Source organism: Culex pipiens, chromosome 3 (genome assembly GCF_016801865.2).
Source record: "Culex pipiens pallens isolate TS chromosome 3, TS_CPP_V2, whole genome shotgun sequence".
NCBI lineage: Eukaryota > Metazoa > Arthropoda > Insecta > Diptera > Culicidae > Culex > Culex pipiens.
The window spans coordinates 1,614,018-1,638,126 of NC_068939.1; the positions used below are offsets into that span (position 1 = coordinate 1,614,018).

Sequence of the window (24,109 nt, forward strand, 5' to 3'; positions counted from 1 at the left end):
CTTCATGCGACGACTCACACGACGACTGGCGACGATCTGCTCCGAACTTTTTCATCCAACACCCCGGACTCCTAATCCTAACTTTTAGAGTGACTTGTTTTAATGTGCGTGGGAGAGTTTCGTATTTTTCTTGTCGGCGTCTCCTCCAGCGAGATTCACTCTTCATTCAGATTTCCGAAATCTGAGAGTCATTGAGTCGGCATCGCACCGACACACACACGCCGCACACGCGACGTGCCGAATGATTCATTACTGGTATAACTTTCGGAGTTTGTTTGTCAGAAATAGTAAATTATTATTGGGCGCTACTATTTTCGTAACTTATGGCTGCCAATGAATATTAATAACCGAAGAAGATTCAATTTACTTGTTTGGATGTTTCTAATAATCCGCGAATTCGAATTAAAAGCACATTATTCATTTCTCCTATACTCTTTTGAAAGGTTTTATGCACAAAGATATTTGAATATAAGTTTGGTAACTACAGTTCATTCAAGTTTCACTGAATAAATTTATTTTCATGCATACTTTTTCATTACGTTAAATTTTAAAAATAACACAAATTATAAATGCTATCAAAAAAGCAACAAATATTTTTTAGTTGAATGTACCAAAATTAAACGTAAAAAACGATTAAAATACATAAACTAACTAGCACTTTAATCCTGAATGCTAATTTAAGTTGTTCTCCCCTACTGTGAAGAAAGTTTCAGGAATGAACTTTTATACCGAAAGCTCAATCAAGAAAGCTTTTGCGTTGTGATGAGATAGATTGTGACTATCGCATAGCAAGAAAACAATTTTCTTTCAAAATTACTTAAAAATTAAGTAAATTTACAAACATTCTGAAAAATAGACCATGTAAATAAGAGCGTGGAATTTTGGCCGCCCTTTACAGAGTATAATACTTAATAAAAAAAAATAAAAAACAAAGTTGCACATGACCCCACACGAAATAATTAGCTTCTCTCAAAATGTGAATACATTCTAAACTTGATTATCCGAAAGCCTTGGAGAAATTTCACTTCGGATAATCGAATCTTCGGTAATCGAAGCACGCAAAAAAAAATGTCGCTATCTTATTTTTCATTGCTGAACTTAACTATAACCCCTAAAATACTATAAAGTGATGTCGAATTGTTAGAGCCAAGATGGCGGCTGAAATGGTGGTGATGAAATAAAAGGAAAATGCAATTTTACTAAAAATACGAAAATAATATGTTTTACTCATAATTCGATTATCCAAAGTCCCATCATACAAACCTCTTAGGATAATCGAACTCCGGATAGTCGAAACATCGGATAATCGAGGCTTTGGATTATCGAGCCTGGACTATATTACCTCAACCTTTGATTTCTTTGGTTTCTATGTTATATTTGTCAATCAGTCTCGTTGTGAACAATGCAGCAAATCTGATTAAATCTTTTTTTCATTACATGATTTTATTTGTAATTTCCATCAAAACACATTTTCTGCCAAGCGATATTTAACTTGCATGCAACATTGCAGGTTCGTATCTTGGCTTGTATTCGATTGCTCTCTTCTTTCAACTACTAACCTTATAACTTTTGCAACACACTCAAGCTATCAGGTGACGTCTATGCGTCAGTCATAAAGCAAAACAAGTCCGCCATTTTCCCTCACATATGACATACCTAACATCTGTCAAAGCAAAATGTTGTCGATACGTTCTCTTGTGTAATGGTCCGATGGCATACAACTCGCTGTGATCTCACGCTGAGGTGAAAATTCGGTCGAAAGTAGTGAATTTACGCCCGCGAGTGTCCAGATTATGTGCTAATTGACGCCGAAGCATCGCAGCTACCGTTTCCTTCCGGGAAAAGCCCCGTTTTCAAGTGCACAGTGAGTGGAAAACAAGTGGAGTGCGTGAAAAAAATGGCGAGCCAATCGAGCAGCCAAGACAAAGGCAGTTTGGAGAAGTTTGTTAAAATTTTGGCGATGAAATCGGCCCAAATAATTGTGCAGTCACGGCTGGGTGAGAAAATCAAAACCGACTGCAACCCGAAATCGTCCGGAAATGATTGGGTAAGTTGTGGGACGTTCGCATAAAGAGGGCACTAGGGCATGAAGGAATTTCCGTTCTGTTTACATATGTAGGCTACGGTGTTTGTTGTTTACCTTCAAATTTACACAGAGTTGACTTCATCCAGAACAGATGATAATGTTGTGTGTGTTCACTTCAGTTTTGTTATAGAATGACATACGTCTACGGTGATTTTGACGGCAAATTTAATAAAAATTTCTAGTATATTTCTTATTTCATATGCAGATAAAGCTTTTTTCTAATAAACACACGAATTTTAGTTTAACCCGTATGTTATCTTAAAATTTTAAATATTCAGTCATTTTGAAGGGCTTTCATGAATAACTTATTGGCCAACTCTTAAACCGAACCGAAAATTTTGGAAATGTTATTTAGTTTACTTAAAAAACCTTTCTTAAGGGTGATTCGGAGCTCCTGTTAATATTTTGATTGGCTAGTTAAGTGTACAACATTCTGTATTAGTTTATTAGTTGATGTTATTTTGGCGAAAAACATTATAAAAATATTTTATAAATTTCAAATATGATTAAGGGTAACAGTATCTAACTCCATCGTACCTCTAACGTGGCCATATCAGCACTTTGACGTTCAATCACAGCTCATAAAAAAAGTTTTCAACTGAAATCGAATGTTAAAAAGCTCAATAGGAAGTGAGCAAGCAAGTTTCTATCAACAGTTTTACAAATTAAATTGTTTAAATAGTGAAGCGAGTGCTTAACCTGCCAAACATGTGAGACTTTCCCCTGAATTGTTTCAAAGTTGATTATTGTCCATGAAATCTTTGAATTTTTCAACAGCTTTCTTGCTTCCTGGTTGTTTCGACCAGTTTTAAAAAGGAGAGGGTAATATAAATTTTGAAAAATATCTGCAACATCTTCAACCCAAAAATAGGAGTTCAGCACGAGTCTCACATGAATACATACGACAAGTACTAAAAAATAAATTTTGCTGCGAACTGAATTCAACATCTTTTGCCATAGGGTTCTAAAGCCCTATGTTAATTTGTCAGTACAACGATAAAAACACACCGTTAAAAACAATTCTTGATATTTTTTTTTATTTTAATGCAATTTTTATTGACGAGACAACAAAATCAAATCAAATTATTCGCTCTACAGCATTGCCTTGGCGTTCTCGATTGCGAGATTCCTACTCGAAACTAGGTGTTCGAAGGCTTGATTGTTGAGGCAATTGCAAACCTCTTTTTACACCTTAGCTTCCATCCACCCCGGGATTCGAACTGACGACCATTGGATTGTTAGTCCAACTGCCTACAAGCGACTCCACCGAGACAGGACCCAGGGAGACGACTCCTACAACCTGGACTGAGCTAACGACCTAACCTTTTTAGGTTAGTCCGGGGCCAACATTTACTTCCCGTCCAACGGAAGGCGTGATCAGACAAATCTCGTCTCGAAAAATGCCACCGGGACCTACTGGGATCGAACCCAGGTCGACTGGGTGAGAGGCAACCACGCTTACCCCTACACCACGAGTCCCGACGAGACAACCTTTTACGATAAATCATCTGGAACCTCTATGAACGAGCAATCAAACAAAATACTTTATGCCAAAAATGCCGTGAATTTTTGAAAATTGGTTTAAAAATCCATTTTAAACCCTTTTTGGTTGTACTAGGACTCATTGTCTTTATAAAAATAATCTTTTTCATTTCAATTTCAATGTAATTAGAAATCTAATCGGAAACCGAAAATTATTTCGGATTTTTTAAATCATGGCTGAATCTAAATTTATGAATTGAATTGTCATAAGAATAATATGATGTTCGAAAATTCCGAGTATCTTCACCAATAATTAACGAAAATTTTCCAAAAGAATTGCCAAAATTACGATACCAAAAACACAAAAAAAAATCCTCAAAACTCTTGTTCATACATAGACTCTAATGAGACTTCAGCGCCAATTTGCTTTAATTGCCGGTTTTAAATATGTTCAAATCATCATGTTATGGTTTCGAAGCTAGTTTAGCCTCCATGGACAATTTTTAATTTTTGTTGTGTCGCTTTGAACAACTTTTTTTTGTGTTGCCATGTTCAATTTATTTTTTAGTTCGACAATTAATCTATAAAGTTTCTAAAGACCTTTTAAAACCTAAAAAATGGCTATTATATTTGGTTAACTTTTATTGTTGTTTTTTGTGTCTTTTTGGAAACATACCGTAAAACGGGGTGACTTTGATAGGTTTGAGATTTTTTCGCAAAATGAAGAGTACAAATCAAAAACGTACGCAATTGCATGGAATCATATTGACCGGAGTAGAGAAAGGTTCAAGGTACTTCTAGAAGAAGTTTTCATTAAATTTTGAAAAGTTTAAAAGTTAGTTAACTATAATTAAGAAAACGTTGATGGATATCATTATTATCATATTCTCAAAGTGTCATGATTTTCTCAATGAACATGATTTCAAATCGGAAAACGGAATGCATTTTCGGATTCTTCGGACAATTTTCCACTAGGAGAAGGTAAACGAAGTTAGTAAATAATAAAAAATGTGTGTTTTTGAAACATAATTAAATTAAATTTCCAAATTTGAAGGCATTTTCAGTAGAACAAATTTTATAAAAAAAAATATTTTTTTTGATTCGTGCTTCGAATTCAGTTTAAAATACAATATGAATCGATAATTTTACAAACAAAACTATTTTAAACAAATTTCAGGCAAAATTCTGACTTTTTAACAATTTTACCTAAAATTTATATGTATTTTGTTAAAAAGTTTATACACTTAGTTAACTAAATAAGTCAAAGTCACCCCGTTATTCAAAATAAGAATTTTCAACGCAACAATTTTTTTAAACACTATTGAAAAAACTTTTTTTCAAAAATAGTGCATGGACCTTGTGTTTCCTACCCTAGTATATGTTTTAAAAATAATAGTCTTGAGAAAACCTTGAGTTGGAAAATATTCCAAAAATAAATTGAAATCCTATCAAAGTCACCCCGGCTCACGGTATGTAAAATATTTGAATATCTGGGTCAACTCCCCCAACTAAATCCAGAACATTCCAAGCCCAAAACATAGATCGAGCATACTCGACCAGCCAGCATTCTTTCGGCGATTAGTCACCAAAACATAGAAAACGAAAACGAGACAACTGCCTATGCTGGTGGAACGGATGTTGTTTTGTATGTTTCCACTTCTTGCCGGGGCGTCGTCTAGCGTACGTGCGTTTGTGCACGTGTGCCGAAAAAAAGAGCCAAAACTGGTTTCAAGGCCCAGCGACTGATTCTACTTGGACCGGGACCAAGTTGTGTAATGTGTTGTTACGGCAGAACAGTCTAGAGATTTCTATGCTTACAGCTGGGAGGTTGCGATGTTGTTGTTTGTTTCGTTGGTTTCTGTTTGGAAGATTTCTAGAGTTTTTTTTGAATAGGTCCTATAAACATATGGAAGACAATAGTTTATAGGACCTTTTCAAAAACAACTCAAGATTTGTTTTTTTTTCGGGGGAAGTTGATCACAACAAAACGGAAAACTACTGGTTCGAAGATTTGTTTACCCTGTTTCAGTGGGATTCTTGTTGGACGCACCCCACAAGGCCGTTGACCACTGCGAGGGTGATGAGCAGCACGTAAACAGTGATGACTCATCTGGACATCAGCGTTCAGAACTTTGATTAGCATATTGCTCTCGTAGTCACATCGACACCCTCGAAGTGTGATTAATTGCTGCAATAGCTCTGATTCCCGTTCTAATTACCCGCGCGTCTAGTCTGGCAGACCACGTGGAACGTCTCGTCGCCAGTGGACATGATTTTGCCATATCGTTCATGGTATTGGTCGGCGTATGATTTGCAAAATTTTCCGCTCCCGGCAAATCTTGGCCGCGGTTGACATGCGCGGGGAAAAGTTTAACGTCTGTATTGGTGACAGGAGAATTGGGGATATCCTCTCTCTCATAACCGGCATGGAGATGAACAGTGTCAAAATGTGGTTCAAGATTCAGACTACGAGACCATTGTCACGTCATCGTTCTGTAATTTGCCTTGAGCTGATGAGGATGACTTTCAAAACTAGAAAGCCACATCTTCATTATGCTTTTGAAGGTTACAGCTTGTTTTATTTAGGTCTAGCTATAAAAGCTAATTTTGGAATGATCAAAACAAGGTCTTGGAAACTCAAACGATGATTCCTTATCTTGAAAATATTCTAATAGATCTCCAACGTAAATCCCTCCCCCAACGTGTAAACATCTCTCGGAACTGGTTCAAACCAGAACTTATTGATGTAACCGCAAGCCGTTCGGTGCACTCCGCTTAGAAGGTGCAGTTATGCAATTTGTTTTCTCGAAGCTCGCCCATTACTTTGTAGTGGCCAGCAAAAATAACGCTTTCGAGCTCGTAGAGATGGAGTGCTATTCACTTTCGCGAAATGATGGCACGACTTGGGAATTGAAGTGTTTACACTTTGCGTTTTATACAGTAACGAACGTTTCGCCGATGATCGTCATCATCATCAGCACTATTATCTTCCCTCACCTTATCTGTGCGCTGAAGCGGGACGAGGAAATCGCGTGGTACAAGGTCATAATTTTCCTGAAATGTGTTCCAAGTGCAACGTGACTAGTGGCGCCAAACTGCTCTCAAGCACAGTCTCAACCGTTCCAGATCGAACTGCACGAATCTGGCCAATATCGTAGAGGAAGCTAAGTAGGTCGGCCCCTTAATGAGAGCGAACTTTCATTCGCTGAAGTTTCAAGCCCTGAACAAAGAAACTCCTGACCGTCCAGATGTGTTCGACAGATCGATCAAAAACGTGGTTTCCCCCAGCGACACCGTGAATTCTAAGCATGCCCAAAGTGGGCACAACACATTCCATTCATGATTAATTCTACGCATTCATTACAATTGCGACAATCGTCGCCGTCGCAGCCGGAGCAATAACCGCAGATCAACTGTGATCACCATGTGACCGTAAAGTGCACACCAACAACAACTGGTGCGAAAAAATTGCGCAGCAAATATGCAATTTTCGCGCACTATTTCGAATCATCATGTGTGTGAGTTGATGATGATCATGTCGGGGGTGCAGTGACACATCCATCGCTTGCAGTCAATTGTAAGGGTGCGGGCAGTTTGGCAATTATTGAACACATTTTTTTTAAACAAATTTCACAGAATGTCTGTTCAAAAGTTGCCAGCTTACCCTAAAACTTGTTTGTTTACGCCGTTTCACTTATAAATTGTGTGTGAGCGAGCACTATTTGCTATTTGATGCTTTGACGGCTCTTGGGTTAAAATTGGCATAATGGAATGAATTATATGTCGTTTATTGGCCTTTGTTCGGCCCCCCCCGCGGCAAGTGGAGGTGTTTTCATCAATAATAACTCATAAATACACTTTGCTGCAAACTGTCTTTCTTCCTCGAATGTTGCTTATCGCGATTGTAATTTAAGATCGACGCTAATCTTGGACTGAATCCCGGAAATAAAAACAAATACTAATTATTTGTCCCTGGATGAAGCCGCAGCGATGCGATAGGCGAAGTGAAGACGCTACACTGACGGCGATGATGATGATGTAACACCATATTGGCAGAATTAGCGATTGATTGCACTTCATCTCTTTCATTCACCAGAACGGAGCGGCGTTGGCGGTCTCGCTAAAGGGGTGTATTTCATTGTTCCGTGTTGCGCGACTAGACAATCGTAGAAATAGCACTGAGGAAGCGAATTGATTACTTAGGAAAAGTGTGTCACCAGGGTGTAGATTAGAATGGTGAAGTCAGTCATAGTAGAATTATAAATTTAAAATGAAAAGCTTTTTTTTATAAACATTGATGTTATCTGTACTGCCACAAAAAATTTGATGTATTTTGAAATATTTGAAAATCAGAACTATTCAAAAAAAACTTTTATTCTTTTAAAACAAAATTAATTCAAGTTAACCCTCAGCAAACTACATTACAATTTCCAAGCCTGGTTTTAAAGTCGTAGATGGTGTCATTCACTCTTGGGGCAATGACTGTCGATGATGGGTCTGGATTCAGTGTCCAAAAATGGTTTTTGCTATTTAATTTCAATTTCTTACTTTATTTAAAAAAAGGTGACAAAATGTAAAAAAAAATCATAGATCATTTAAAGCTTGAAATTTTCTAATGGTTATCTTGCTTGAAAAATAAGGAAAATATAGTTTTTTTTCTGTTGAATTAAATAAAATGGCAAATTTTCCTGAAGAAAACCTTTATGAGGTTCTAAAGATGATAACTGATTTTCTTTTTATAAAAATAAAATAATTGTTAGAAACTTAAGTTTTATTTTTTTTAACTTGCGTATTTGAAATTGTTATTATCTTAATTTATTGCACGAAACTTGAACATTTGTTTTGTCAAGACAAACAGAAAAATAGCTGTAAAATAATTTTATTGTTTCTAATCATAATTACTTACCAGTACAATAAAAAGAATATTATTTTATAAATTTGTATAATCTTATTTGAAATTTCTTTCAACCATCCAGACGAGAGCATTTCACATAAAAACTCTCTATGAACACTCTGCTACACTAGAAAAATATAAAAATTGAAATTACAAGCCATATAATGAATAAAAATGTTTTAAAATGCATTTTTGTTTTGCAATCATTAGTCTTCAAAGTATTCAAGCGTTGACGATTTTTTTCGACGAGTTTTATTTCATTTTTATCGATCCTACACATGCTAAATATGATTTTAAAGTCAGGAAAATGCATTTCAAATTGTTATCAGTTGATTAGACTTCTATTTCAATTAAAGTTTAGAATTTTCATGAAAAACAATTTTTTTAATCCCTGATTTCTCGAACCGATTTTAAAAGGGGGGCATAACCTTTAAATCATATTTGCAACGGCCTAACAGGATTCAAAGCTATGAAATTTCGAATGAAAAAAAAAACGAATTTCGGTACATCAATTACATTCAAAGCACCATGAGATCGAAGTAAACCATGCGCGTGTGCGGTTCAAATTTTTTCGCTGTCATTTTGGTTCTTCAATTTTTCGTCCAAAAAATAAAATAAATATTTAAATTTGCCATTTCCTGGCATTATTCGGTGGAAAACTTGCTGGTCAAGGACAAGCGGTTCAGCAGTAGTATCCAGCGGAGCAATTGGAACACAACCTGGATTTTGAAAAGAAGTTTGGTGTCAAAACGGCCAAATAACGTAGAGCCCGAGCCTGTTGCAGATATCGGAGCTGCTTTCCGGATTCCAACGCGAAGAATCATCATAGTCAAGATCAAGATCAGTCAAGATTTTCCAGCAGCAGCAAATTCATCCGGTACACTTTCATGGACAACGGAGGAGTCCATCGGCAACGTCACCAATCCCAGCTGAAAGTTGTGGTTGGCTGTTTTAAGTCGAAGGGAGCTCATCCGGTCGCAAATTTCTCAAATCGGAAAACTCCTGGAACTCAAATGAAGCTGGTCTTGATGATTAAATTATTTGGTGAGCCCGTTCCTTTTCTAAAACAAAAAACTCTCTCACTCATACTCTAACATTCGCTCAAACCACTTAAGACATCCACGCCAACCTTATTATATACGTGGTAGGGTGTTCCCTTAGTCGTTCGCTGTGAGTTGTGGATTGCCTGCTTCTCTAATGAAGGTTCGACTGGCGGGGCATGCTTATTAATTTCTCGTCGCTCCATACCCTCAGTGACGTGATGGGAGCAAGGGCGTCTATGCAAAGTGTCCCTACACCCGCTACAAATTTCCGGCGCTTGGGGAGGGAAGAGGGAAACCATTTTGATCTATGCGCCGGTATTTGTAGCATTAAAATTCGTGCAAAAAAACTTATGCACGTGGGTGTACAGATTACGGAGTAAAAGATGATCGAATTGTTCACCTAGCGCTCACATGTGTTCCAGGACCAAGTTGCCTGCGGGTATGGGGATCATACATACATACATCAATTACATTCAAAGCACCATGATTCTCCATCAAACGATTTTCTAGCACATTTTGCTGGAGACGCATTGTGCTTTATGTTCAATTTATGTACCAAATTCCGATATTTTTATTTTCAAAAAAAAATCATACTTCAGAATCCTGTTTAAAGATTGCTGTTTACAAAATTTGAGATAAGATTAAAGTAGCCCTACTTCATTGAAATTACAAAAATAAACATCTAAAATGAGTAAGGGAAAGTGGGGCAAGTGTAACAAGCTAAGGAAATGCTTGTTATAACCCATTAAGAACGTTAAAAAATCTGTCGGATTTATAAGAATCATCTTATTCCAGGTCTTGACTGAGACTTTGATAGAACAAGTTTTTAAAAAAAATCTGTTTTTTAATGTAAAAAAATGATTTTTTTTTATTTTTCGTACGTTCTACTCAACTAGTGGGGCAAGACGAACAACCCGTTGGGGCAAGAGGAACAATGCATGAAAAACATGCTAATTTACAAACAATTGAAATATTATCACTTAGATACATCAGATTAAGATGTATTTGAAACGTATCTTTCATTTTTAGATTAAACAATAATATTTTACTAAAAATTTTACCGTTTTTACGAAAAAAATATATTACTTAGATGTTAAATAGTAAATTTTCATGATATTATTATATCGTGTATGGACAATTTTTTAAACAATTGATTATCAGTTTTTAAGATTTTTTAATGTATTTTTTCACAATAAAATATGTTGCTGCAGCAATTCGTATTTTTTTCCATACTAAAAATCCATATGGTACACTTGCCCCACCTAAACAAGATTTTTTAAAAGATCTCTCCAAAAATAACCAAAACATAAATCATACTTTATAATAATTGCAAGTCATTGGTAGGGACACTACTGATCAAGGAAAAATAGCATTTTGATAAAATGAGCCTTAAAACGAACCCTAAGCCTTATTTTGTACTTTCCAAATATTATAAGGAAACAAAGGTTTTGAAAAAAACTTTATTCAATATTATGCCCCGTGGCGTTTACGTCGTTTTGGTGGCTATGTGGTAGTAGAATCAGCTAATTGCATTGCTAGCAACAATTCCTCATACTGGAAATAATCAAAATTGTAAAAATTACGGCCTTACTAGCGATTGTTCCTCTTGTCCCATATTGTCGTCTTGCCCCACCTTCCCCTATTTCTTTCTTTATTTTAGCAAATCGACTTTTTTCGTATTGTTTCATAAGAAACTTTGTCCATGCCTTAACATGACCTATATAACATAACCCATTTTGCATCATCAGTTTTTTTTTTTTCATATTTCTAAATTTAAAAATCCAGCCAAGTATTTAAAATTGTCCAAAATAAGAGATTATAGCCCTTTCAACAGGTTACTCTTGATTGTAGTATTGTAGGAAGCTGTTGTATGTACCTCGCACAATAGACATTTAACTATATAATTTCACAATAAAATGTCATACACTCATGAAAGCATAACAAAGCTTGAGTTTCATTGGTTTAAAGTAATAATTTTGTAAAAATATGCATTATTTAATACATCCAAAGTTTGTTTACTTCCGTTGGATTTTTTCCAAATGTGTGATCAGACACTGAACTAAAAAAAAGTACCAAATTCCTAAATTCTAGGAATTTTGCCTCCTTTCCTTATTAAAAACGAAAAAACCCGATTACTAAATAAGGCAAAGAGGCAAAATTCTCAGAATTTATGAATTTGGTACATTTTTTTTCTATTTCAGTGCAAGGATAGCTTTTAAATGATTTTTTTTTTTATTTTCAATTCATTTTATTTACCGAAATAACAATTTTACAACTTGAGTGAATGGCTGGTTCACAGAGATTTGGTGTTCCTTGCAACTATTTCCTTTTCATTAACCGCTTGGTAACAGAAGGTTCTTCAAATGCAATTAAACAAAAACTAGGGAAAATTTGGCCAAAAAACCTAGTGTGATCGAAACTTGGAAATGAATGTAAAAGCGATTTTTTATGTTCAACAAGCCTTACCCGACAAACTTCGTTCTGTCTTTTTTCGTTTGTTGACGTTTTTAACTTGTTTGCTTATTCAGCCTCCTGTGATCAAAATTTGATTTTACGTAACTTTTCCCATACAATCTGCAGATTTTCTGGAATCGGTTCCAGAGTGGCCAAAGTTGTAACTTTTTGGCGTAAGAACCTTCCTTGGACTTATACGAACCCAACGCAACAAAGAGCACCTCGATCCGACGTTCCGTGTTGAATTGATTCGCGTTCGAACAAAACCGTCGAAATCTATATATATAAAAAATTTCGAAGGTTTTGTTCGAACGCGAATCAGTTCAATACGGAGCGTCGGATCGAGGTGCTCTTTGTTGCGTTGGGTTCGTATAAGCCCAAGGAAGGTTTATACGTTAACTAATTGACACTTTGGCCACTCTGGAACCGATTCCGGAGAATCTGCCGATTGTATGGGAAAAGCTACGTATAATCAAATTTTGATCACAGGAGGCTAAAAAAGCAAAAGAGCTAAAAACGTCAACAAACGAAAAAATGGCAGAACGAAGTTTGTCGGGTAAGGCTTGTTTTTTATATATATATAGAAGATTATCGATTATCCATGGTTTTTTTTTTTCAACATTGGTCGATCTACAAACTGTTTCAAATATGGGAGATTGTAAGCGTATTTTGAAAAAAAAAAAATCACAAGCCAAGACTATACTGTAAATATGGATTTGAAAGAAAAATTCGTAATAGTCATAGCATTTATGATATTTCAACGATATCACGAGCATAATTTTTGATAAAAAATACCATTAATTTGTGAGAAAGCAAAACTAGTAAATTGAAATTTCATGAGTGTACAGCATGTAACAATACAAAACTCCCAGCATATAGTTCAGCTCATCGACTGCAATCTGCGGGCACCATGCACCCTGAAGCAATTTAATTTGTTCATCTTTGTTTCTTCTCAATCTGCCGTCAGTGCTCCAGTTTTGGTTCAATCTCTCAAAAAGTCGTATCGTCATCAGTTCATCGCCATCACCATCATCTGCACTGCACGAACGCTCTTTGTGCTGTTGCGCTTGAATGAAAAACATCGCCGTCGTCGTCTTCATCGTCGTAGCATAACTTTCCAGCCAGCATTATTCGATTTATGATGGCTGCTGGCTGCATTCCCGCGTGATTTCGACGTTGTGTGAACTCTGCGTGTGAGAGATTGCATGAAAAACAACATAAAAGCACACACGCAAAAAGGTGTGTCCGTGTTTTGGGGACCAACGAACGGTCGGGAAACGCTCACACCAATACTAGCGGAAAAGTCAGAGTGCTGCAACGTGGATGGATTCCGCTTGATGCTGATGGATGTGCACTGTGGGAGTGATGCGATGGGTGCGATGTCTAAAGTTGGAATTTTATGAAAGACTTTTTAGTTGGTCTTTGATTGTGAGAGTTAATTTCCATCCAAGTTGGCCTAAACATAAATCATGCTCAAGGATGCAGCAGCTGCATAAACGCTATGTTTTGAATCGTAGCCTACTCGGTTGTTGGTGTTTGTGATTCACGTTTTCCACCAGTATATGTGTCAATGCATACTGCGATGGTATTGGTGTTGTGTAGCATAACTCCCTCTTCGCTGTGTGCGTCCAACATACGCCCGACTCATCGCGCGGTTGAACGCAAAGGTGGAAACTCTCCCATGTCTGTCGCATTGTAGCTGCGGTTGTGTTGAGTTGTGTATGGAAAAGCACCATTTTCTCGTGCTGGAATCGAATCGGGGATTTTTTTCTCACCAAATTATTCGGTAGAGCGCTCTCTGCCGATTCTTCTCGACGGTGACGTTTACGACGAGGAAAAGCACATTTTTCGCGGACGAAAGAGCAGACATTGCTGTTTTTTGCAAAGTGAAGTTTTGCTTTATTGCTGTTAAAAAATTGCAGATAAAACTATATCACTGAGCAATCTACCAGTGAACGCTTTAAAAGTTTGTTGGAAGTGCAGTGTGGGAAGGTTCCGAACATTTATACTGAACTACGGGAGATTGAAGAGTGGAAAATTGATTTAGCAGTGAATAAAAAAAATTACGACCAGACTGCAGAGCTGGCAAGTGTGTGAATTGTGAAATAGGTGGATGAAAAATTAGTAATACAGTGCAGATTTGGATAAATTGGATAACCTCAAGCGGATTAACTTCGTCGCAGTTTTCAAAGGTAAAAAGACGCCCACTTTGATGAATTCTCAAAGTTTCAGCGAAAAACCACGTGTTTCCTTGCCCAGCAAACTCTCACGATAGCATATCGCCGAGATTGCGTTCTAAAGCACATCAATTTCATAATGCCATCTGAACAAAAAAAAAACAATTTTCCCATCGTTCGCGAAATGATATTCAATGGGAATTGTTTGCGAAAGCAAATCAGAACAACCCCGTCGACGGTGGTGGCGCCTCCTCGGCGTCGGGTTCTATCAAAATGATAGCGTGCAATTCGCAATTCCGCCACGTTAATTACAATAATTGCTATCAACCCCCGGCCCGGAACGAACGGTTCCGTTTTCGCGTCAGCGCGTCAACTTATTTGGCGCTCTTCCACGTTTTCCAATTAGACTCGGGAAAGGTGAATCCCGCACTGGTTGTTGTTTTTCGGTTCGTTCGCACCGCTCTCTTACCTGGCATCAAATTGGATTTTGCTGCAACGCGCGACCAGCCCAAATCGGGTTGAAAAGTTGTATAATTATCCGTTTATATTCAGCAAAACGGACCAAACCGGACCAGGACAGGCGACACGTAGGCGAAACTCATTACTTGTCCGTGTCTTCGATGCAGAGCAGATCCAGCCAGAAGGGCCATAAATGGAGCGCCATTTTTCAAAGCCGTCCCACAGAAGTCCCGCCACCGTGGCGTCCTACACACACGCCCCTCGAAGAACTGGTCGACGAATGGCTTGAAGAAGTGGTTCCATTCATTCATGCGGAACTTGTGGGTTAATCGGATAGAAATTTGCATTGATTGGTATGCTGCAGTAACAGGCTGAACATATGGCTGCGGCTTGGGATTGTAATTTTACACTCGAATGGTTAAATGATTTGTCGTTTGAATTGCACTTGCATGTCGAGATAGCTTGGTAAATTGCTTTATTTATGACCTTCAACAGATGTAATAAACTTTCTGAATTGAAGTTTTTCTTATTTTTCTATTCACGTTCAGAAGGAAGGTTTCATCCTATCCTCCTACTAACACTTTTTATATCTCAACCTATAGAAAATATAACCAGAAGAAGTTAGAGCGATTTTTCTGTTTAAAATGAGCCCTTTTTAAATGTGTCTATATTGTTCAGGAGGAAAAACAAAAAAAAATACTGTAAGCTGTACAAGAATTCTTCTTCTACAAAATCATTTTAAAGTTTTATCGGTGTATCAAATAAAAATTGTTTAAATATTTTCACTTAAGATCGTTGCAAATACTTTCATAGTTTATGTTACCTCTCTTCAATATTTGTTCAAAAAATTAAGGAGCAATAAACCTTATTTTTCAAAAAAAAAACATTCAAAATCACATTGGAAAAAGACGTAAATCAAGTGAAACAATATAATGCATTTTCCTGCGTTTTATTGTTTTTAGCAATATAAAAAAAATTAAAATTTCAGAAAAAAATTATGTACAGTACGGCAAATAGTATTTTTTAAAAATCGTAAGAAATATTTTTGCATCGCAGTTTTGAAATTATTGCATGTTATTTTAAAATTACTATTTATTTATTTTTTCTCTCTCCCCTCAAGTTTGGCCAGAGCTAAACTTAAAATCGGCCTTGGGATATTTTCACTTAATTAAACAGCATCTATTTTATATTAAAAGTAACAAAATATGCGACTATTGTTATAATGGATAGTAAAAGTTTTTATGTTAAAAAACGTTGTGCACTACGTTATAAAATGTCATATCTGCTTTCAATATAATTAATGATGCATTGATTTTTCTGACCAAGTGAAAATAAGCATTTATTTAATACACCTACAGTATTTGGTAAATTGATTTAGCCTTTTCAGATGTGTGTATCCCTTTTAAGCACTCACATTATTTCATCAGAGCAAACATCATATTATGCTGCCTTCATAAACTTAGTCACATATGTGTTTGATGTTTTTTTGCATTTAAATAAATTAAATTAAATAACGGTTTTTTAATTGTTTTAAAAAAAAAATCTTCAAATAAAATCCTTTACCACCCAAATATTTTTTATTTTTTTTATTTTTCCTGTCATAGAAGGTTATTTTGAGCAACTTTTATTCTTATTGTTTGAGGTTTAAAAACATTATTTTTGGTCTATTTTAGTCATTTATTTGCTTTTCTTTTTTCATATTTTTCGTCCTTTTTTTATTTTTGCCTTTTTCTTCTTACTGAGGAAAGGCCATAAAATCAACACAAAAATGAACTTCTTAATTCGACTTCCTAGCCCCACCTTCACGTATACATATCGACTCAGGATAAAACTCTGAACAAATGGTTGTGTGTAGGGATGTGGATGAGTGCAACGAAAAAAAAATCACTTGATTTTCTCAACACTGGCTGAACCGATTTTGACCGTTTTGGTCTAATTAGATTTGTTGTGGGGTTGTAAAGTTTTGTAAAGTTCTTCAAAAGTTATGTTTAAAAACGATTTTCACAAAAAAATATGAAAGTTTACTAAAAAAAACAAATGATTTTTTACCCGAGCAGATGGAAATAACTAGAAAAGTTCATGTTCTGTTAGTGTCAGGAGGGTGTGGCTGACGGTTTACAAATTTTGTTTAAAATTTGAAGAAAAAAAAACGTAAGTGTTGGGATGTTTTTTTTTTTCTTATCGTTAGCGATGATCATCATTTTCTGATAACAAAATCAGATATTTTAACATGACTTGTTCTTGAAATGACCTCCGTTTTGTTAATCCCACCTGCCTGGAGAACGAACTTTAATTTTTTTTTACATATAACTTATCACCCCCATACTGACCTTACAAGAAAATATAATTAGTCAATTAATGAAAAAGTTGCATACAAATATCAAACCACAAATTCCATAAGATTTTGATAATTTAGGAGTTATCCCGAATAAAAAATTACCATTTGATTACCATATTGGATCATACAATGACACTTTGAGAAATGGTAACTATTTGTGAAATCGTTTTTCAATTTCCCAAAATTAAAATTTAACTATATTAAACTATTTGTGAACTGTTTGATTTAAGGTTACTTTTTGCCAAATAGTACTTAAACCATTTATTTACCATACAACAAACAGTTTTTTGACGAAAATAGTTCTGAGTTTTTTAAGGTTACCATTGCTAACCACCCTTATGCCAGATGGTTAAACCATTTGTGAGATAGTAAAAATTCATGCCAACCATATAAATACCATTTTTAAAATAGTAGTCAAACATTTTTGGAAATGGTAGTAACAATATAGTTTAAAGTTCAATTACCATATGAAAAAAAGTTTTTATATGGTACTTTTTTATGCGGGATAATGCATGATAAAGAACTAGTAACAGTTGATAAATGGTTTTTTACGATTAAATTGTGGTTAAAGTAGTAATTTTCTATAAAGAGTTGTACATTTTGTCTGAATTATACAAGAATTCCGATGAATAATTCAATCCCAATTTTTATTATATGAGCAATTCTCTACAAAACCGGCCGATTTCGACCATTTTTATTTTTTGTATTTTTTGATTTGGCTCAAACTTTGTGGGGGCCTTCCCTATGACCAAAGAAGCCATTTTGCATCATTAGTTTGTCCATATAAATTTCCATACAAATTTGGCAGCTGTTCATACAAAAATGGTACGTAAATATTCGAAAATCTGTAACTTTTGAAGAAATTTTTTGATCAATTTGGTGTCTTCGGCAAAGTTGTAGGTATTGTTAAGGACTATTTAGAAAAAAATAGGTACACGGAAAAAAAAATTTCCCGATTTTTTTATTAACTTTTTTTTTACAAAAACTCAAATTCCCAAAATACGTATTTTTTGATTTTCGAGATTTTTTTATATGTTTTAGGGGACAAAAATCCGCAACTTTTGAGCTATAGAGAAACATGGTCAAAAAATCTGCCGCCGAGTTATGATTTTTTGAAAAACTGGTGATTTTTGGAAAAAATCGAAATTTCATACATAAAATTTTTTTGACCTCATTTTTTTATGCAAAATTGAATTTGCAATCGAAAATTACTTTACAGATTTTTTGATAAAGGGCCCCGTTTTCAAGATATAGCCACCGAAAGTTTCATTTCAGCGAAATATTTGCAGTTTTTCGATTTTTAAAAATAGTGACCATGAGTGACCATTTCTAAAAATATTTTTTTTGAAAAGTTCAGAAAATTTGCTATAAAATTGTCTAAGAGACATCGAAGATTGGACCTCTGGTTGTTGAGATACAGCGGTTTAAAGAAAAAGAAACACGAAAATTGAAGTTTTCTACGTCTCACCCAAACAGCCCACGATTTTCTAATGACGATATCTCAGCAACTAATGGTTCAATTTTCAGTGTTAATACATGAAACATTCGTGAAAATTTCCGATCTTTTCGAAAAAAATATTTTGAAAAAAATTAAATCAAGACTAACATTTTAAAAAGGCCAAACATTGAATATTATGCCCATTTGAAATGTTAGTCTTGATTTAAAAATTTTCAAAATATTTTTTTCGAAAAGATCGGAAAATTTCACGAATGTTTCATGTATTAACATTGAAAATTGAACCATTAATTGCTGAGATATCGTCATTAGAAAATCGTGGGCTGTTTGGGTGAGACGTAGAAAACTTCAATTTTCGTGTTTCTTTTTCTTTAAGCCGCTGTATCTCAACAACCAGAGGTCCAATCTTCGATGTCTCTTAGACAATTTTATAGCAAATTTTCTGAACTTTTCAAAAAAAATATTTTTAGAAATGGTCACTCATGGTCACTATTTTTAAAAATCGAAAAACTGCAAATATTTCGCTGAAATCAAACTTTCGGTGGCTATATCTTGAAAACGGGGCCCTTTATCAAAAAATCTGTAAAGTAATTTTCGATTGCAAATTCAATTTTGCATAAAAAAATGAGGTCAAAAAAATTTTATGTATGAAATTTCAATTATTTCCAAAAATCACCAGTTTTTCAAAAAATCATAACTCGGCGGCAGATTTTTTGACCATGTTTCTCTATAGCTCAAAAGTTGCGGATTTTTGTCCCCTAAAACATATAAAAAAATCTCGAAAATCAAAAAATACGTATTTTGGGAATTTGAGTTTTTGTGAAAAAAAAGTTAATAAAAAAATCGGGAAATTTTTTTTTCCGTGTACCTATTTTTTCTAAATAGTCCTTAACAATACCTACAACTTTGCCGAAGACACCAAATTGATCAAAAAATTCCTTCAAAAGTTACAGATTTTCGAATATTTACGTACCATTTTTGTATGAACAGCTGCCAAATTTGTATGGAAATTTATATGGACAAACTAATGATGCAAAATGGCTTCTTTGGTCATAGGGAAGGCCCCCACAAAGTTTGAGCCAAATAAAAAAATACAAATAAAATCCATTTCCGGTTTTGGTAGAGAATTGCTCATATCCATCATTCAGACATTACATACTCATAGCAATAAATTTATCGTCACCTGATCCACTTTCATCCTTCAACGTCAGCCTTGAGCTGCTCAAAATATATGTGTCTCCATTGTCATTGTCTCATAAAAATCCCATACTTCTCGACTCATAGCGCGCACACCCAATTCTGCTCTTATTGCCATCCGTTATCGCGTCGCCAGCCAGCATCTTCTTCACCTTGGCGCGATCCGTATAATTTAGTGTCAATTTGCGCCAGTTTCCATCAACGACGTCGCCGTCGTGACATCGCACTTCGGAAGAGTTAGTATCTTCACGCACGTATGCAAATTTCGCACTACCTTATGGATCTAAGCATAATCCGCCTCGGAAACGGTGTCACCCACTAAGCACACTAGCAGAAATTGTAAATTACCAAGCGACGACGTCGACGAATTGATAAAGTGACGACATCCGCTAATTTGCTCACGGTTTATGCTGCAGATATTAATGCGAGAGCGTTACAATTGTTTTTCATGGCTCGTTCTGACACGTTGTTCAAGGGTTTCCCTCTCAGACCTTCACGCTAAAACTGGGACTCGAAGCTCACGACCAGAAATTGAAAGTCTCAGCTGCGCGGCGAGCCAATCTCGTTATCGTCGCCGAGTTTGACTCGATATTGGAATTGCAGCTGGTGCAGCACAGCTTGGGACTCTGCGGCCTTGGTTGGCCGGAACTTGGTGTGCTGCAAAGCGCGTTGGCGAAGGGGGCGTTTTGTGATGCAGTGTTTTTTTCAGGAAACTGTAACTAGCTATGAGGGCGATAAGAGCGATCTGGGTTGGAATTTCCACAAACTGGGTGTGATGTTGGTAGGTCATTATAAAACTGCTTATGAATGGATGCTATTTTGAGAAACAATCGCCAGTGATTGACTTCCAAGTCGTTCGACTAGCGCTTGACCGCACGCGACCCACAGAATTAAATCAACAAACAATGGAAAATGTTTGCACAAAAAATTCCACTACATTTCACCTCTCCGTGGCGCCGATCCTCAATCAATATAGCTGACGACGGGTTCAAAAGGACCGCAAAAGTTGCTCGAGTGCGGTTCGTGAAAGCAAACTTGTTTTTTCTGCGAGAAACGTTTCCAGCTCATTATCACAGTGCGAAATCTTTACAACGAATTGGTTTGCTGTTTTGGATTCGTACACTGGATTGGCTTTTTGCTGATGTGTGCGCAAAGTTCGATCTACCAACGAGGTGTGTTGTGAATCAGCCCATGTTGCACGATTTCGACGTGTTAAAAAGAGTTCCACGAAGCTCGTGTTCAATTAATTGGGCAAACATTGGATCACTTTAGAGCGAAATCTACTTTAGCAGAGGTATTTACTCACTGAAGAAGTACACTTATATGTCAACAACACTTGAATTTTGTTTGTTTCAATAACAGAAAGTAAATAAAAACGAGCTTAACACTCATATTTTTAATTTGATCACATCTTTCGATAAATTCAGAAAATCAAAATAAATGACTAAAATGATTTTGTCTTCTAAGCTTCCAAAATATAATTTGAATCATTCAAATGGTCTTTTAAAATTGCTTTTTAAGATAAAATATATTATCGAAGGTCTGTGACTTACACCTTATTCCATGAGCCTCCAAAAGAACATTGATAAAAACGTGTTTATAATTTTGAAAAAAAAAAAAACAATAATTTTGTTCAGACCACCACCCTACTCACGCTCACGTTGATTGGCACGTGCACCGAAAAACCCACGCCCTTGCTACTGCTCTCCGGTGCAAACAAAGCACTAAATCGTTCAAATATGGACCTACTCACCACCACTGATCAAACAAAAAAAAATGCTTAATCCACCTTTAGGTGGTTGATACCTTCCTCATGACTGGGGCTTTCTACACAGAAAAAAAACAATTCCCGTATTCGTGAATTGTGTTCATGAATTTGAGAACCCACGAACCCACTAAAAACGTGAATACAATCTTTCGTGGTTCTCAAATTCATGAACACAATTCACGATTTCAATAATTGACTTTTTTCCGTGTATAGAGCCATTGAGCTACACTTCTCCACAGGACAGCTCAACGTTGCCAGATTATTTTGTGGGAGATCTGTATTTTCTTGAAAATAAATCTTTATTTTATCTGTAATTTGTCGAATTCGAAGCAATAGAAGACATTTGAAAAAAAAATTAACAGCAGATTTAAGCTTTTTAATCATAATAAAGCATAAATTAATTACTAAATTGTTGAAACTTTCAAATATCACCATTTAAAAAAATCTGTATATACAGATTTTTGGGATTTTTGGGATCGGAAAATCTGTAAAATACAGATTTATCTGTTTATCTGGCATGGCTGGGACAGCTTCATAGACACTATGATGTTCTGTGCTGCCACATGAGAAACTCAGATAACTAAGGTAACTGAGTTTGTTGTGAGTGAAAATCAATCTATTTCAAATCCATCAAAACTGTTTATTAGCATAACTTTTAAACAACTTAACTAACCCTTACAATGTTCAATACCAAGCTATGTGATCAAAAACTGGACCGAATGGAAAAAAAGATTTGTTCAGCTAAAGCCGAGAAATTCAAGTGCATTTTTTTATCAACATTTGTTAACAACTTGACTCTCGTCGATATGTTTAAATGAGATGGGTTTAGGAAGACCAACAAAAAACATCATTTTTCGAGTGATTTTATAGCCTTTCCTCAGTGAGGAAGGCAAACAAATCCGCTCCCGCTGCATGTGCAGACCATTGACCATTGGTCGAGTGGAACGGACCACTTTGGCCAAAGCAATCGGAGTTTAATGATCGTGAAGGAAGACCGATGATGGTGTGTGGCTCACCAGCTTGCCTGGTCGGCATGTGAAATCCAATATAGCTCTAAACCTACACGGAGAGATGCTTGGATGCACTTCAGGACGGAACTTAATTAAGTGAAAATTGCGTTTCCAATAACTTCTTCCCATAAAGAACTTCAAGTTAATTAAAAAGCATATTTTTACGACGATCTCCTTCCGAGCCCCCAAGTTTTGTAATAATGGGTCACGCATGGCGCGCTCGATAGCTCAATTTCACGCCCCTTTGCCCAGCTGACGGTCGTCCTGTTTGAACCAAGCTGCCACCACAACCGAGGATTTGGGTCTTATCAAACCATCCATACCAGACACAGCATTATTAGTTTGGCTTCCTTCGCCACAGCTGCCGGAGTCAAGGTCAGGTTCATGACCAGCCCCGGGGAGTGTTGTTTCTTTCTCTGCGCCATTTCGCCCAGCCCAGCGTCGCGTGTGTGTTCCGTTGTTGTTGGCGGTGTTACCTTCAAGGATTATACATAGACAGACGCGTGGCCGCCGCGGAAAATCAATACTTGCCAAGTAATACCACCTTCCACACCGTTTGGTGATAACGTTTTTAACGAGGCGTTCTTCAGCTTGAGTTGGACATGTGGGGTTGTTATGTTAGACACCTTTTTGGAATGTTATCTCCGAGATGTCCACCCACTTGTTATCTCAACTGCACGTGTAGCTAACGCGACCTTCATTTCTTCTTCCAATTACAGTTTAACATCGCGATCGTCGACCAGCCGGACGTGCTAGCGGAAACGAAGAAAGTGCTCCAAATCAGCCAGCATGAGTCGATTGTCACGCGGCTGCCACTGTGCGTAGAAATCTCTCTTCAAACGGTGGAGGGAGATAATATGATCCTTGAGGTTTGGTCCCTGGCAGTACAGAAGGATCAGTGTGACCTGCAGGTTCGCGCCACGCACGCCATTTACAACCGTATGGGACTATTGCTCAAGTCGCTACTCTCGGTGACTCGTTCAACGCCCGCGTACAAACTTTCGCGCCGTCAAAGTGCGGACTCGTACCAGATTTTCTACCGGATTTACATCGGCGAACCCCAGACCCATCAGTTGGGTAAGTACTCCTTATATGCGGCGTTCGATTTCAGCGTCAATGCACCCTCGCGTCCCTGAAAGATCTAGAAAAACCCACACGGTGCGGTGCGTCACCTTTGGCCGGAGCCAGGTGCACAAACATTCCATTAGTCAAACTTGTGTCTCTATTTGAATCGCGTTGGTCACGTACGGAAACACAAATTCAAGTGTGGCACGGTGTGTTTTGTGGTCGTTCAAAACAAATTTGATAGTTATCAACTATTTTTTTCTAAACTTTCATGATTTTTTGGAAAATATTTGGAGAAAAAATTCAATGCAACAATACACGGATTGTTCTCGATCTTGAAGAATCGCATTCTTCTTCATCAACCTACGAAGAAGGCACGTTCAAACCAAAAGAACCTTAGAGCTCACTAGCCAGTCCATAGACACAAGATTGTCTTCATGAAGCCGTGCAGAATGCAAATATATTTGCACCTTCAACTCAACTCATTGCATCACAGCTTGGAAGCTGCTCAAACAACCTGTTCAAACACTGCTAAACGCTCACTCACTCACACCTAAGCTCATCGTTGCATGAATGACTCTAGGCTAACAGAGCTTTGGAAGACCCCCTCCAATTGAAGCAAATTTGAGTTTTGAAGCTGCCGAACGTGCGCGCCTCGGCAAACTTTCATTCATGTGCCA

General features: G+C 36.6%; 1 protein-coding gene across 1 annotated transcript in view; it reads left to right on the forward strand.

The window, feature by feature from the left end:
- Window positions 1-1,680: 1,680 nt before the first annotated feature.
- Window positions 1,681-24,109, forward strand: part of LOC120423012 (autophagy-related protein 13 homolog) — a 50,433-nt gene continuing 28,004 nt past the window's right edge. The window contains exons 1-2 of the mRNA XM_039586644.2: window positions 1,681-2,047; window positions 23,084-23,441. Of these exons, the coding sequence (XP_039442578.1) occupies window positions 1,898-2,047; window positions 23,084-23,441 (508 nt within the window). The 5' untranslated portion in view covers window positions 1,681-1,897. The remainder of the gene's footprint in view (window positions 2,048-23,083; window positions 23,442-24,109) is intronic.